This window comes from Lactuca serriola, chromosome 3 (assembly GCF_051521515.1).
Source record: "Lactuca serriola cultivar US96UC23 chromosome 3, Lser_US96UC23_V15, whole genome shotgun sequence".
Taxonomy (NCBI): domain Eukaryota; kingdom Viridiplantae; phylum Streptophyta; class Magnoliopsida; order Asterales; family Asteraceae; genus Lactuca; species Lactuca serriola.
In genome coordinates this window covers 87,512,865-87,529,663 of record NC_136410.1, presented here as the reverse complement: position 1 = coordinate 87,529,663, position 16,799 = coordinate 87,512,865, and the positions used below count along the sequence as shown (strand labels likewise).

General features: G+C 30.7%; 2 protein-coding genes and 1 long non-coding RNA gene across 5 annotated transcripts; 1 reads left to right on the top strand and 2 right to left on the bottom strand.

Annotated features, from left to right (window-relative positions):
- The first annotated feature begins 390 nt into the window (after positions 1–390).
- On the top strand, positions 391–6,199 carry LOC145092818 (kinesin-like protein KIN-14R). Its single transcript, XM_079030801.1, has 19 exons — positions 391–846; positions 1,043–1,338; positions 1,419–1,590; positions 1,688–1,758; positions 1,825–2,008; positions 2,250–2,359; positions 2,468–2,567; positions 2,692–2,778; positions 2,938–3,120; positions 3,208–3,484; positions 3,568–3,729; positions 3,808–4,023; positions 4,111–4,148; positions 4,227–4,390; positions 4,494–4,745; positions 4,824–4,889; positions 4,982–5,056; positions 5,156–5,224; positions 5,536–6,199. Exons 1-19 carry the CDS (start codon positions 483–485, stop codon positions 5,893–5,895), a joined length of 3,246 nt encoding a protein of 1,081 aa, XP_078886927.1. The 5' UTR covers positions 391–482; the 3' UTR covers positions 5,896–6,199.
- LOC145092819 (uncharacterized) lies at positions 2,734–3,329 on the bottom strand. Its single transcript, XR_013702662.1, has 2 exons — positions 3,199–3,329; positions 2,734–3,079 (listed from the first exon to the last, which is right to left on the bottom strand). It is a non-coding gene; the product is annotated as an uncharacterized LOC145092819 (long non-coding RNA).
- A 6,921-nt stretch (positions 6,200–13,120) lies between the features above and the next one.
- On the bottom strand, positions 13,121–15,611 carry LOC145092817 (biotin--protein ligase 1, chloroplastic-like). 3 transcript variants are annotated; one of them, XM_079030798.1, is made up of 10 exons: positions 15,265–15,610; positions 14,742–15,012; positions 14,604–14,665; positions 14,391–14,539; positions 14,190–14,310; positions 13,956–14,108; positions 13,836–13,881; positions 13,678–13,750; positions 13,505–13,581; positions 13,121–13,392 (listed from the first exon to the last, which is right to left on the bottom strand). In XM_079030798.1, exons 1-10 carry the CDS (start codon positions 15,386–15,388, stop codon positions 13,350–13,352), a joined length of 1,119 nt encoding a protein of 372 aa, XP_078886924.1. In that variant the 5' UTR covers positions 15,389–15,610; the 3' UTR covers positions 13,121–13,349. The 3 variants fall into 3 exon arrangements, 2 of the variants coding, with proteins under 2 accessions (XP_078886924.1, XP_078886926.1); XM_079030800.1 differs by lacking the exon at positions 15,265–15,610 and having other exon boundaries at positions 14,604–14,676; positions 14,742–14,940; XR_013702661.1 differs by lacking the exon at positions 13,836–13,881 and having other exon boundaries at positions 13,333–13,392; positions 15,265–15,611.
- Between the last annotated feature and the right edge of the window lie 1,188 nt (positions 15,612–16,799).

The following is a 16,799-nucleotide window of genomic DNA, read 5'->3' as shown; positions in this document are numbered from 1 at the left end:
GATGTTTCAATATTCCAGACTACAATCTGGAATTTATTTTTTTAATCCGGAATATACGGGGTGTCAAATTCCGGACCTAATTCCTACCACCCACCAACAACGCCGGAACAAAAATAAATATCCAGAATATCGTATTCCGGTATACTTTGGACGACCCAACTCCGGAATGATGTTACGTGCTTAGGAATAAGATATTTTGAAGAAAGTGGTCATTTCTTAAAAAAAAAAATTAAAATGATTACATTTATTAACAAAATCTTTTTTTTTAACGGCAGACAGATATATTAAATAAAAACATTTATTTTTAAATATCCTATAATTAATGATAAAACAATGATGTCATCAAATAATGGTAAAACAATGATGTACAAAATTCCCCACCCCCCAAATTTCAAATTCAAAAGGCTCAAACCAAAAAAGTTGCACCTAAAACAGCATCTCTTCAATTTAGGTTTTTTACCCAGATTACCAATTCCTATTGAATGGAAGGTGCAACAATGATGTCCGAAACATCCAACGAAGACGAAGAACCTCAAATCTCTGAATATTCGGCCCAAGAAAGTATTGCAGCTTTAGAAGTTGAGGGGAACCGGAAGCGTAAAGCATCTAGTTGTGATTTTGATTCACAAAACCCCTTTAGTTCGCAGAGTGATTACACGCATGAAGGCGACAAAGGAACCCCGATTACTACTGACCTGCTTCAGCCTGGTGGTGTTTTTGACTGGGAGAAAAAAATGAGTGCAGTTTCTTCAATGGACGAAGATGACGACCTATCCTTCGATCACATGGTTTGTGATTCAAGCTCCAAGCTAATTCCAAATGGATTTATGAGGTCAGACTGCACAGGTTGGTGATTTTGACTAATTTTCGAATTTCATATAGGTGTAATTTCAAATTCACGATCTATTCTTCCTCGTGTATGATTAAAACAAGTTTTTATGTCCATTTCGAGTTTCAATTTCATCTTTTTTCTTTCATTTCGAACGCTGTACATGATTCAGAACTGTTACATTACCGATTCTTTCGATTATTTTTCCTCCAGACCTTGTGATGTTCGTAAATGCTGGAGCAGAAACCATGATTGAATCCGATTCAGATATAAAGTTTGAAGCTGATAACTTCTTTGAAGGAGGAGATACATTTCAAACTAACGAGTGTATGACTGATGGTGGTGATTTTCTCTTCATTTATCACACAGCAAGATTAGGGAACTTCCATTACCGATTTAACAATCTACCGGAGGGATATTACTACATTGACCTTCACTTTGTTGAAATGATAAACACATTTGGTCCTAAAGGGATGAGAGTGTTCAATGTATTCTTGCAGGATGAAAAGGCAAGTTCAATAATCAAATACTCAATATTTCTTTAACTCAAAATCAATTACAAGGTCTTATTTTTCATTTTTTTTAACAGGTTCTCTCAGATTTTGACATCTTCTCTGTGGTTGGAGCTAATAAGCCTTTGCAGCTGGTTGACTTAAGAGTTTCTGTTAAGAACAATGAAGCAATTGTAATTCGATTTGAAGGCATAATTGGTAGTCCTTTGGTTAGTGGTATCTGCATTAGAAGAGCACCTAAATTACAGGGTATATCTTCTTGCATTTAACCCTTTTGATAATAGCATAAATGTAACATTCAAATTTCAAATCTTGATTGGTATGTTCTATGTTATTTCAATTCCAGATTCTGATGTGAAACATGAATTTTTAAGATGTCAAAACTGTGCTACTGAGATAGAAGTCCCTTCAGCTCAGGTACAAATAGAATGCATTTGAATAATTATGGTTGTTAATTCTTATTAATGATTTATAATATTATAGAAAAAAAGGATGCGAAAAGAATCAGTAGAACAATATGAAAAGAGGATACAAGAGTTGACTAGTCAATGCCAAAACAAGAGTGACGAATGTTATCAAGCTTGGATGGATTTAACTGCAACAAATGAGCAACTGGAGAAGGTTCGAATGGAACTTGATAATAAGTTCTTTGAGTCATGCTCTTTTGGTAAGATTTTATCTAAAATGTTTATACTTTTTTACATAAAAACTAGAAATTTTTTTTAATCTTTTAAATAATGTCTTCCTGGGTATCCTTGTATTTTTCAATTTTGGTCCCAAAATGTCGTTTCTAGTAATTTTGGTCCTTATTTTGAATTTTCCTAACGATTAAAGAATTTTTTGGGACCAAAATTGTAAAACAGCAATACTCAGGGACCATTTTTGTAACTTACTCAATTTTCTATCAGATCAAACGATGGAAAAACAATCTGAAAAGATAAAGGATATATCAAGTAGATATGAGCACGAGAAGAAGATTTGGTCAACAGCAGTCAAAGAGTTATCAGACAAAATAACTGTAATCAACTAACTACCTTAACCTTTGCAATATTTATCATTAAAACTAGATTCTTTAATTTTAGTAAAATCTTTTTCACAGAATCTTTATGATCATTATCCTATTTAGGTGTTGAAGCAAGATCATGCTAAGTTGTCTCGTGAAGCACACGAATGTGTTGACTCAGTTCCTGATCTAGCAAACATGGTTTCTGCAGTTCAAGCTTTGGGTAGGTTTCTCAAAGTGCAAGAAATAGCAACATATTTTCATTTATTTGTTTATTATAGCATCCTACTAAACAAATCAATGGAAGTACATTGATATTTCTTGCATTAATACTGTGTCATTTGCAGTTTCCATGTGTGAGGATCTTAAAGTGAAGTACAGTGAAGAACAAGCGAAAAGAAGACAGCTTCATAATCAAGTTGAAGATGCAAAAGGTACACACCACAATAACATTGTGTTCATCAATCTCTTTGGTGTGTTCTTATCGGGCTTCACTAACAGATTTATAGAAGTTTATATGAATTTCTCACCAAATACGACTGTAATTTACAAATACCATACTATCGATTACTGATTTCTTCAATTCCTTTTAGGAAATATAAGAGTTTTTTGTCGATGTCGTCCATTAAACAAATCAGAAGTTTCATCGGGTTGTTCAACGGTTGTAGACTTCAATACAGCTTCAGATGGAGTTCTCGGAGTTTTAACCACTGGTTCCACATCCACAAAGAAGACCTTCAAATTCGATTGCGTTTTCACACCAAAAGACAATCAAGGTTCGTTTACTCAAAAACCTAATTAGATAACAAATCAATTCAATGATTTTGAATTTCGATTCAGTTTCGTTCTTGTACCTTAACCAGATGACGTTTTCGCGCAAGCTTCACCACTTGTAACTTCCGTTTTGGACGGATACAACGTATGCATATTTGCGTACGGACAAACCGGAACAGGGAAGACGTTCACCATGGAAGGCACTTCCGGCAACCGCGGCGTCAATTACCGGACACTTGCAGAGTTGTTTAAAATTTCTAACGAAAGGAGCGATACGTTTACGTATAACATATCAGTTAGTGTTCTTGAAGTTTATAATGAACAGATTCGCGATCTTCTTGCACCTCCATCATCAACTTCAAAAAAGTAAAATCATTATCCAATCGTTGATGATTTATGAACATAACTACTTGGATTCTTCGGTTACTTATTTAGTTTTGCAAACTTAGGTTGGAGATAAAGCAAGCTTCTGAAGGGTTTCATCATATTCCTGGATTGATTGAAGCGAAAGTTGAAGATGTAAAGGAAGTATGGAATGTTCTACAAACAGGAAGCAGTGCTAGAGTTGTTGGATCGAATAATGTTAACGAACGTAGCAGTCGTTCTCATTGGTAAACAAGGATCTAATTTTTATATCTCTGATTTACATGCTCTTTGTGATGGTTTATTAATTTTGACTTTTTTTTCAGCATGCTTTGTATTGTGGTAAGAGCAAAGAACTTGTTGAATGGAGAATGTACAAAAAGCAAGTTATGGTTAGTGGATTTAGCTGGAAGTGAAAGGCTTGGAAAGACAGATGCTCAAGGTGATAGGCTCAAAGAAGCACAAAATATTAATAGATCCCTTTCAGCTCTTGGAGATGTCGTATCTTCTTTAGCAAATAAGACCAATCATATTCCATATAGGTTTGTTTACTTTCTTTATGTTTTTTTTTTTAAAAAAGGAACTCATATTGTAGAAAAGTTAAATCTTTCTTTTTCCCTTTCATCCAGGAATTCCAAGTTGACACATTTACTTCAAGATTCCTTAGGTACAATTCAATTTCTGATTGCTTATGACAGATGTGGGACAAAATTGCAAAAGACATGAATGCCCTTTGTTTTTGCAGGAGGGGACTCGAAAACATTGATGTTTGTCCAAATTAGTCCCTCGGAGAAGGACTTGAGTGAAACTTTAAGTTCCTTAAACTTCGCAACAAGAGTTAGAGGGGTTGAATTAGGTCAAGCTCGAAAGCAAATTGATACAAGTGAGCTTCAAAAACTTAAAACAATGGTAAGTGAATGTAAATCAATCACCAATATGTGTCATTTCTTTATGTTCTACGAGTGTTTTATAGTATTTTGACATTCTTGATTTTGAATTTTTGATTATGAAGCTTGATAAAACCAAGCAAGAATCACAACTGAAAGATGAATCGTTGAGGAAACTAGAAGAAAGCTTGCAAAATGGTGAAACAAAAGTTAGAGGAAAAGATCAGACATATAAAAACCAGTTGGAAAAGATAAAGGAGCTTGAGGGAAAATTGGAGATGAAAATTGGATTGCAATCTCAATCAGAAAAAAAAGTTTTAAATCTTTCTGAGAAATTGAAGGCGAAAGAGGAATCCAATGATGTCCTCCAACAAAAGGTGGTATATGATTATCCTGTAATGTAATGTACTGTTCTGTTCTGTCTGTTCTGATGTCGGGTTTTGTCTACTATAAAGGTTAAGGAGCTTGAAAGCAAATTTGGAGAGAGGGAACATTCAAATTCAATAACTTACCAACATAAGGTATAATGTGACATTTAATTTTTTCTATTTTGGTTTTCCTTGTCATAAAATTAATTTTAGGAATACTAATCAAGTGAGAATCTAAAAAGCAGGTTAGAGACCTTGAAGACAAATTGCAAACACAAGTTCAAGAATCCAAATCTTACTCCAACACCCTTCAAGAAAAGGTTATTAGAAATCACAACCCATAACAATATATTTTCTCACCGAAATGGGTGATAAAAAAAAGTTTTGTTTTATATTCTGTGTTTTATTTTGCTTTTCAGATTGATGAACTTGAAAAGAAGTTGAAAGAACAAAAACAGGATTCGGATTCCATCTTGCTCCATCACAAGGTCAAAAAAAGTTTAATCACCAAAAATCATAAAACTGTCAAAAAAAACTTATTTGAGTAAATTACACTTTCAGTCCTTGAGTATATGATTTTTTCAATTTTGGTCCTTATTTGAAGTTTTGTAACATTTTTGGTCCCTGTTCCATGTTTTTGGGACACAAATTGAAAAAACCAGCTATACTCAAGGACCAAAAGTAGTCCGTTTATTTGGAATATGGACAAAAAACGTTAAAAGAACCTCATGTAAGGACTGAAATTGCAAAAATAAATTATACCCAAGGACGAAAAATGTAACTTGTTTTATAATTGCAGATTAAGGAGCTTGAAGAGAAGCTTAAAGAGCAAGATGAATTAAAAAACGAGATGGAAGAACGTATTTTAAAGAATAGTAATGTTATGAACACTGAAAAGATGCCTAGTTGCAAGAGGCCAAGTTTGCCAAGAAGAAATGATTTTGTGGGTGTTGAAATAAAAAAGAAAAGATTGTCAAGAAATAGTGACGTGGAAAATATTGCCACTCCATCAACTTATGGTAATACTGAAAAAATGGGAAGGAAATCAGAGGTCCCACGACCTCCAACAAGGATGGTGAATAAACCAACAACATCTACCCGAAGGACTTTGCCTCATGGATTCAAAGAGAAAGAAACCAAGAAAAGGATGTGGGCTTGATGACTACAATCTATCAAATCAATGCTCAATGCACCTGATGACATATCAGGTGCATTGTATGTATCAGATCGATTGAATCGATCTGATATGTATAGTTAAAATACATGTGTGTATTAGGTATTTGTGCAAGTGAATTTGCTTTGAGTATGATTTGAAGTCGATGTTGTTTAGGAACTTATATATTTTAGGTAGAGTAACATGTGTTGTTTTCTAGATGTGTACCTTTGGGTTCACCTAACCTTACTTGATTGATGTTTTAGGAACAATGATGGATCTTAATTTAATTCGAAAACCGTTATCGCAAGTTCAAATGTCGCTCTTTTTTCTTGTTTTGTGATGCTATGATGTATAAACTTATAGTAATGTTGCCTGTTTTAGACTTCTATAAACATGCTTATGTTTAATGGCATGGCATTCAAACAGCAAATGAGAATGAATTACTTTGAAACTTATGAAAGCCAGGTTAACAATGATGATAAATACTTCGTTTTATCCCTGATTTATTTTAGAAAAAAAAAAAAGTTGAAAAACTAAACTATTATCCTAGTCTTATTTTAGTAAGAGATTTTTTAATATATGCCTAAATGTACATATAAGAAGCATTAATTAATGACAAATATTACTATAATTAAATGTAAAATATATTAATTATAAGCAATGTTACCTTAATTAAATGTAATATGCATTAATAATCTTCATAATAAATGTATTTTGAATTTAATTATAGTAATATTTTTCATAATTAATACTTCTTAAATGTGCCCTTAGGGCACATATTAGAAAACCCCTAGTAAGTAAAGTAAAAAATTGTCGTGGTCATCTGTTAATTTTTTTATCCACTTTTAATCCATATTACCTGCTATCAACATTCTAAAACAAAAAACATTGATGATGTGGGAAGTGTTGTATTTTGAGATCAAAGAGATACAGATATCTCAAGAGACAACTCATTATCATTAAGGATATTGATATCTGAACAGACAATCAGACAATTCACTCTTATTATGGACATCGATATCTCAAGATCTAATTCATTATTGGGAAAATACCAGCAATAATAAAAAAATGGGGGGTTTTTTCAAAATATAGACACAAAAATAGACATTTCTGGATATAGACATGCATTCCGCGGAGGTAGCTCCGCAGAATGGATCTTGAGTTTTTTTTTTTTTTCCACATCGATTCTTCGGGGTTTATATTAATTCCTCAACTAATTATTTTTAAGTAAATATTATAATAGTATGATAAAATTTTCTTAAAAATAATTAGTTGGGGGAATGAATATAAATCCTGAAGAATCGATGCGAAAAAAAAACCATTAAAGATCCATTCCTCGGAGGTAGCTCCGCGGAATGGATCTTTAGTGTGTTTTTTTTAAATACATTGATTTATTTACAATTTTGCCATTCCGCGGAGCTACAGTAGATTCCATAGAGCTACCTCCGCAGAATGCATGTCTATATCCGGAAAAGTCCATTTTTATGTCTATTTTTTGAAAATAACCCCTATTTTTTTTTACTATTAACGATATTTTCCCTTCTAAGGAGATTGATATCTCTTCAATTTAACTATTTCAAAAGGCAATTCACATAAATAGTCCCTAAAGTTAAAGGTAATTTACATAAATGGTCAGTGAAGTTAAAGTTATTGTTATTAACAAAATTACATAAACTATGGATATCAAGTTTGAAAACATGATGACATTAATAATTTCTGGTCGAATTTACATATTCACTCAACAACAAAATTATTAAGACGAATAACTCTTCAAATTTAAAATAAAAGACAAAAAGACAACAATAATAATTAAAATGGTCTATAGTATGTCAGATGCTTTATAATCATAGAATAAAAAAATAATACATGATTAGTCCGAACGAAAAAAATAATACATGGTTAGTCAAAAAAATAATAATACAAGGATAATTCGAATGAAAAAAATAGATAAGGATAGTCCGAGCAAAAAATTAACACATGGATAGTCAGGACGAGAAAAGAACACATAAATAGTCCGAACGAAAGAATAACACATGTATAGTCCCTAAAGTTAAAGGTAATTTACATAAATAGTCCCTAAAGTTAAAGGTAATTTACATAAGGTTTATTTTGGTATAAATCTTAAAGCTTAAGAACAATAATATATACAAGTGAAGATTAACAATTGTTGGTGGTATTTCCTTGCTTGGTGGATATCTCTAAAGAGTTTTTACTTTGAAGCTTTTTGCTATCTTAATAAACTTCCTAATTGCCAAAGAAACCAAAGTCTTTAAAGGTTGTAAACTCTTTCCTTTATATGGTTGTATTAATCTTCCTAAGCTTTTTCAAAATGATCATTGGTGATTAAAATGATTTTAGTTTATTCAAATCTAGAAATACTTCTATTTCTAATTACATCGAATTTCTAATTATAATTAGATTATTTATACATAACATTATGCTTTTAATGTAAAAAAACATTGTATTTATATAAAAATATGGTTTTTAAATGAAAAAATATAATAAAAAATATTTATACAGTTTCAAATAAAAAATGGTCAACATTGAAAAAAATGATTTATGATTTGAAACAAGAAAATAGAGTGTCAAAATTAAAAAAATAAATAAACTTAGTGTCAAAATCGAAAAAAATTAAAAAAATTAGTGTCTTTTGTGAAATAAAATCAATTTTGACATGTTAACATGTCATATCATCAAAACTAACACGTCAGCAGATAACCAGGTTGACCGGTCAAGTAGTCAAAATTATAACAAATTGGAAAATACGGTGTCAAATTTGAGACAAAAAAAACACCTTGTCAAATTAGAATTTTGGTGTAAACTTAATATATTTTGTATTGTTTACCCTTAAATCAATGGTGTATCTAAAGCAACACTCTTTAAAAAACCCGGACATTTTTCCTTACACATGAAGTCACTTAGGGATTAGGGGGACCTTTCCTTCCAAACCACTGTCACATAGTTCCATATTAGTTTTTCTCTTGCCTCTTTCTTTCATCTTTTCAAACTCACAATACATGGAAACTCTATCTTTTTTGATCCACTCAACCCACTTGTCACATCATTACTTTATATTTTATTAAATTAGAAAACATAAAATAAAACAAAACAAAACATTTAAAAAAAATAAACTTTTGCTAATTTAAAACAAAAAAATTCTAAATAATATTAAAAGCAAAATTTAATTAAAACAAATATTATTTAATGAATTGAAAAAAAACATAAATTATTACAAATATCTGAAACGTATACATGTTTATAATACTTGCTTTTAAAAAAAACAAAATAGAAAACAGACAAAACTTCAAAAATGGTCTCTGTGGTTTCCGAAAATATCAAGTTTAGTCCCTAAGTTTTGAAAAATCTCACAGATGGTCCCTGTGGTTTCAAAACTTTTAACAAATGGTCCTTCCACCTAACTCCGTCAACTTTCTACCATTAAGTGAGGGGCATTTTCGTCATTTTAATACATAGGGACCATTTATGAGGTTTTCTCTCTCTCTCTCTCTATATATATATATATATATATATATATATATATATATATATATATATATATATATATATATAAAATTATTTAATTACCCTCTCTATGAGAGCACTTAACCCAAAACACTCCACCCATCTTCTTCTTCAATTTTGGAGGGAAATCGAAGCCGTTCATTCCTTAGTCAAGCTAATTAAATCCATGGCTCACGAAATCTCAAAGGAAAGACCACGAATAGGGCAATGTCTACCACTATGGGAAGAACTCAGAGTGAAACTCAAAGACTGGTGCTTAAAGTTTCAGATGAACGAAACCCACATCGACAAGGTGTTCGACAAAAGGTTTAAGAGAAACTATCACCCCGAATGGGCTGCAACATTCATCCTCGACCCATTCTATCTAATCCGAGATAGAACAGGGAAGTATTTACCACCTTTCAAATGCTTAACTCCCGATCAAGAAAAAGACATAGACAAACTCATAACACGTCTCGTATCCCAACAAGAAGCTCATATCGCATTAATGGAGCTCATGAAATGGCGAACAGAAGGGCTAGATCCAGTGTATAAGCAAGCTGTTCAATTAAAACAAAGAGACCCCATTTCGGGTAAAATGAAAATCGCTAATCCACAAAGTAGCAGGTTAGTTTGGGAAACTTATTTAACAGAGTTTAATTCTTTGAGGAAAGTTGCAGTGAGGTTGATTTTTCTTCATGCCACGTCATGTGGGTTTAAATGAAATTGGTCTTTCTTGAAATGGGCTAAATCGAGGAGTGGAATGGAAAAAGCTTAGAAATTGATCTTTATTGTTGCTCATTCTAGGGTTGAAAGAAGGGATTTCTCAAATGATGATGAAAAAGATGCAGATTTTTTTTGCAGTCGCTAATGGTGAGGATGATATGCTTAATGAGGTTTTGTTTGATGCTTCATCTCCATAAAAATCGGATCTTTTTTGTATAAGATGTAACTTATTTATTTGTTATCCATTTATTATTTTTTCTTTTTTTTGGATGATCAATCTCTCTTGTGTATTGAAATGACGGGTGGAGTGTTTTGTGTATTGAAATGGGGGTGGGAACCTATATATATATATATATATATATATATATATATATATATATATAGAGAGAGAGAGAGAGAGAGAGAGAGAGAGAAAACCTCATAAATGGTCCCTGTGTATTGAAATGACGAAAATGCCCCTCACTTAATGGTAGAAAGCTGACGGAGTTAGGCGGAAAGACCATTTGTTAAAAGTTTTGAAACCACAAGGACCATCTGTGAGGTTTTTTGAACTTAGAGACTAAACTTGATATTTTCGAAAAACCACAAGGACCATTTTTGAAGTTTTGTCTAGAAAATAATTAAATATGTTTTAATAAAATCTATAAACTACAAGGACTAAAATGGACATAAACTATAATTCATATAACCTTTTGAACTATTATAACCTAAACCTAAATCTTTCCTTCTTTGGCCCCCTCTATCATATGAGAGATGATTTGTACACAACAATTTTTTTTCCATACACAAGAATTGATGTTTTAAAATATTATACTGTACAACTCTATAATGGATACATTGTTGTGTATAGCAAAAAAACAGTGTAGGAATCACTTCCCTTTCTCCAAAGATAATAATTTGTTAACCCTAAACTAATATTTGTTAAATAGTAAACATACCCAAAATCTTACCACTATATAAATGGTGGAAGTAATCGGTCGTAATATAAATAATTGTAATTTTGTAATCTTGATTTGCTTCTGCAAGTATTATCCTCAAGGCCTGAACAATGTTTTCACGAAATCACAAGTTGATATTCCACCAAAGCTTTTCCTAAAAATAGTTTTGATGATTTTGGTATATTCATGAACAAACTTTTGAGAGCTTTTAATTTTTATCAAATTTAAACAAATGACTTATAATCCAAAAAGTACTTCAACTAGCTTTTTGGTTTTAATTCATTTTACATCAAAAGCTTCAACTATTTTTTTCCAAATATTTAATAAAAGCCACATCCATTTTGCCAAACATATCCATAAATCGTTTTCATAACATATACTACCAAACTTAAAGGGTGTGGAAAGATAAAAGTTCTAACCTAAATTGTTATATAAATTTTGATTCGATTTGATTTTATTAGGATTTGATTAGATAAGGATACCATCGATATATATATATATATATATATATATATATATATATATATATATATATATATATATATATATATATATATATATATATATATATATATATATATATATATATATATATATATATGGGCTTAGGGAATATGTGGCTGTCATGTACCTAAGCTTATATATAGAACCCTTCAAACAATGTAGTTTTGATCCGTTTATATCAAGACTAATCATGATATCTCTTTTACTATTCTTCATTAATCATATGACTTACTAAATCGATCAAAATTTATGTTCTTTTTCTTCATTGTGTTTAAGAACTTAAAACATTAAAAGTCATGACCATTTCATCAACCCTACTAAATTCTAAATGAAAACTAATAGAATACAAAATAAAAGAAGAACATGTCATAACTCAATCAAGCTTTTCACAAAATCATTGGATATATTTTTTCAATTGAAATACAAAACACTTGAGTTATATTCGTTAAAAACTATTGATTTTTTATTTTCTTTATAAACTCAATAATCATTTGCAATAAAAATATATATAATTGATCTTTTTCATACCATAATCGAACTTAATTCAATGGTATTCTATTAAAACAAAACAAAGATAAAATGAAATTGGATTTGTTTTGTTTAAAACTACGTCGTTTAAAAGGTTCTATACCTAAACTTAGGTACATAACAGGCACATATTCACTTTTCCCTATATATATATATATATATATATATATATATATATATATATATATATATATATACTAATAAATAAAACCCATTTTCTGCCACATGTCATGTCCTCATTGATTTGGACACATGACATTTTAATGGATTTTTAGAATTTATTTATTTCCACATTTAATTTTCTGATTTGTTCACATATCATAACTTATTTCGGTTATAATATTGAGATAAATAAATGTTTCCTTGAAAAAGAATTGATATATTTATAATGTAATAAATGTCATAATTAATAAGAGCTCTAAAATTGATATTGATATTAAATTTAATGTTTAAATATCGATATCAAATTTTTATTTTTAATAAACCCGTGTATTACACGGGTCTTACACCTAGTATATATATAAATAAAGGTTTTTTGCCACATGTCCTCTACTCATTCATTTGGACATATGACGTTTTCTAGAAATTTTAAATTTTATATTTTCCACTTGTCATTTTATTGTATTTTTGATTTTATTAAATTAAAATTCCACATTTAATATATAAGGTAATATATATGTAAAGTATTTATTAGAAAATTGTTTATATATGTAATGTATCCAATGCATTAAAGTCTCATTAATTTTAATAATTCAGAAAATTTCTTATTTTTCTTATAAATTTAAACTTTTCAAATTGTTAAAATTTTATATTTAATTTTTTTTAAATAAACCCATGTAATACATGGGTCTCACACCTAGTATGTATATATATATATATATATATATATATATATAGTTAGGATAAACATGATCCCATAAATAATGGGATTTAGTTAGATAGCTATACTGTATATAATATTCTACATCTTGAACATTATGAAATATCAAGAAACGAAAGATCATCATAAAATCTTCACACTTCACACCATATATCAGAACATGCAAATTAATTCATAAACACTCTTTACACAACACAAAACTAAATCTTACAACACATACAATATTTTTTTCTTCAATGTCAATCTAAAGATATAACTATGTGTAGCATCCACTAATCACTCTTATTGTATGCTAATATATTAATCTTTTAAAATTTAAAATACAACTCATGAAAATTACAAAAAAAAAAAAAAAAAAAAAAAAAAAAGATGTCTGTTTCTCAGGCAAGCTTACTCCTCACTAGTCCTTTGAAGAAATCAAAACTGTATACACCACATGAATCTTTTTAGTTTATTTTCAGTTTCATATACTTCAAAAGCAACAATTCTTATTAAAAATAAAATTAGAGTTAAAAAAAGTAACAACTTTTTATACCTATTTCCATCTGGATGAAGCTCACATCTTTCACCATTATCAGTAATGGCCAATAAGTATCCTGAAGATGTTAATCCCTGCAATTATTAACAACTCAAATTATCAAATTATAACACTTTTTTAATAAATAAAAAATAGAAAAAATTTCACTTAACAATTCTTGATTTGCTCACCTGAACAGTGACTACATTTTCTGTTGCCAAATCTTGTTCTTGGTTTTTTTCTTGAACAATAACCCTCTGCCCACTGCATAAATTAAGACCATAATAAGGGAAATTACTTTTTTACCCTTTTTAACAAAGATGAATGATGAACAATAACTAATATACACCTATGGAGCCATGTCTTGTAATATAGCTCCTCAAGGGGTTGGAAGCCTGAATTTTTGAATTTTAAAAAAAAAACATGAATTATACTTTTTTTAAAAATATAAAAACAAATTAATACTCACCTTGGTGTATCAAAATATGGAAGAAATGCTCGAATTTATCAAAGAAAGTTGATGTAATATCTTCTCTTTGTAATTTGTAATCAGAATTTAATTTTTGAAGCTCAGAATTCAAGGATGTTGTTGGCTTATCATTATCAACATTCAATCCTACTCCTGAAATTGGAAAATTTTAACAATTTTTTTTTTAAAAAAAAATTGAGTTTTTAATCTAAAAGCTAAAAGTTTATCAATTACCAACACTAATATTGAATATCTTGGATTGATATGTTGATCCACACAAAATTCCTCCTACTTTAAGCCCATTTAAGTAAAGATCATTTGGCCATTTTATTCTAACATCAAGAAGAGGAATACCCTGAAATTAATATTACAAAACACTTGTTAATGTTATAAAATGACAAATTCATGTTTAGAAATTATGTTATTTTAGCTTACATTTCTTATAGAAAGATTCTTAATTGCTTCAGTCATAGCAAGACACACAACATATTGCACAAGAGGAACCACATGTCCATTTTCCATTTGCATTGTAAATGATAAAAGAAGGCTTCCCTTTGGAGATTCCCATGTATTTTGTGAACGCCCTAAAATTATAATTATTGAGTTTCCAATGAATGATTTTATAGATTTGAATCATTTGATTGATACCTCGTCCTTTGAATTGAAGATCTGCAATGCATACAGAACCTATTGGAAGCTGAAAGAAGTTGCTGCATAAACCCTAGAAGATTCAATGACTGAATTAGAATAGAAATGATGTGAATTTCTAAAGCTTCTTGCACTTACAGGCTCACAATGTCTTGAGTAGAAGGTAATCGTGGAGACCAAAGAAGAAATCTTCCGAAACATTTAGTTTCAAGAGAATCCATGTAAGTATCGATGTTGAATTCGTCTTTTTCTGATTGCGTTTCCATCTCAGAGTGCAAATAGGTCTGGAGCTTTACATCATCTGTGATTTTAAGGGTTGAATTTTCTTTCAAAGACCTTGCAAATTCCTTCTCGCTTTCTGATTTTCCACTTAGAACTAGTACAACAGGTCGTTGGGACTCCATGTTTGCTATAAAAAAGCATGTTCCAATTAGTATACTCATATTATAAACACTGGATTCTGCAATCTTAGATGATAGTGATTATGATTTTGATTTTTCCTAATGATGGTCGAATTATTGATTGTCGTTCTTTGAATCGTAATAATCACTTTCAAAAAATGTAATTCAGATATGTTTTCGGTACATATATAACATGATTTGGAACTGAACAACAAATTAATCAAATGGGGTAGTGGTTTTGGTGTGCAAGATTAGCTTACCTGATGCAGTAGCTACTGAGAGCGAGCGACTGAAAATATTGGAGTAAGAAGGTCGAGTGAAGGAGAAGGAGTGGTGTAGAGAGAGAAAACAGTGGAAGGAAGTTCGTAACGTATTGAATAGCATTGGAGAGGCGGTTGAGGTATGGTAGAAAGAGCAATTGATGATGAAAAATGCATTTAGCAGAGCCAATCACTCCGGCTTTTCGACGGCGGTGTTCTTTGTGGTTGTTGATGGCGGAGGCGGCGACGGCGTTGTTGGGGACTACCTTGCTAAAATGGGATAATTAAGGTAAAATGTGAGTGTATATCATTTGGGATAATCATTCATCATACAAAATTTGGTTGGGATAATGAATCTATTTTAGCTTTTGTTTATATTGGGTCATTAAATTAGTTTTGGTGTTTTTATTAATCCTTGAACTTGATGTATGCATTATATCAATATGACCGGTAATAATGGGGTTCGTCGGTTTCCAACGTTGTTTCCGGCCAAACATGAATTTTCCGGTCATTTTCTCCTGTCAAACTTGATTTTCCGGCGTTATTTCACGGAATAACATCTCTGTGAATACCAAAAATGGTCAAAAACTTCGGTCTATTCTCTCATTCTCTTTTCTTATGAACTCCAAAACATACATGAGATCTTTGATCTATGATGAACACATATATACATACACATCAGATCATTGTTCATTGTCTTCAACTTCCGGTTATGGTGTTCTTAAGCAAATCATCCTCAAGCAAATCATCCATGAAACCTCAGAACTCAAAAAACATCCTCAAGCAAATCATCCATGAAAGATCTAACGAAAAGAAATCATACACATATGTAGATCTGGGTTCATGTTCAAAAAACATCCTTCTGGGTTTCATTTCGATTTATGGCAGATTTTGTTTCGATTTATGAACCCATAACTCAAATTTGAAAACACATACACATGAACTTGAATATGAAATGGAATTCATACAAGAAATCTAGGATTTGGTTGCTGATGATGAATCTGAAATGGAGTTCATACAAGAAATCGAACTTTGGGATTTTTGGGTTTTTATGAACGAACTTGATTTGATTTTCATGTTTTAGATTAAGAACACGCACTGAAACTCATTTTGAAATCGGAGTGTGTTCTTTCTCGAAAATGGATTTCCGAACTGCCATGGATGTGTTCTTCAAAACTTGATTTATGATTTTATCTAGCTTGACTCTAAAATTCATTTTCTAGGTTGAAGGGGTTGAATGATTTCCGGGTTCAAGAATTTTTGGGTTAAAAGGATGAACAAATTTTCTGAGTTCAAGAGATTGATGAGCAAAAACACCAGAAATCTGGAACAAAATCGTATATTGAGGAAATAATGCCGGAAAATCGAGTTTGATCGAAGAAGATGACCGAAAAACTCATGTTTTGGCCAGCAACAATGCTGAAAATTGACAAAACTCACTATTACCGGTCATACTAATATAATATATGCGTTTCAACAAGTTCAAAAGTTAATAAAATACAAAAAATAATTTAATGACCAAAAATTAAAGTAAT

Bases quoted from the DNA above. Each gene is read 5' to 3' on its own strand.
- LOC145092818 (XM_079030801.1), top strand. From the start codon at position 483: ATGGAAGGTGCAACAATGATGTCCGAAACATCCAACGAAGACGAAGAA. The intron at 4,149-4,226 runs GTACAATTCAAT...TTGTTTTTGCAG, and splicing joins TTTACTTCAAGATTCCTTAG to GAGGGGACTCGAAAACATTG. The intron at 5,225-5,535 runs GTCAAAAAAAGT...TTATAATTGCAG, and splicing joins CCATCTTGCTCCATCACAAG to ATTAAGGAGCTTGAAGAGAA.
- LOC145092817 (XM_079030798.1), bottom strand. From the start codon at position 15,388: ATGCTATTCAATACGTTACGAACTTCCTTCCACTGTTTTCTCTCTCTA. The intron at 14,540-14,603 runs GTATCAATCAAA...TTATAATTTTAG, and splicing joins TCTTCAATTCAAAGGACGAG to GGCGTTCACAAAATACATGG. The intron at 14,109-14,189 runs GTAATTGATAAA...TTCCAATTTCAG, and splicing joins GATATTCAATATTAGTGTTG to GAGTAGGATTGAATGTTGAT.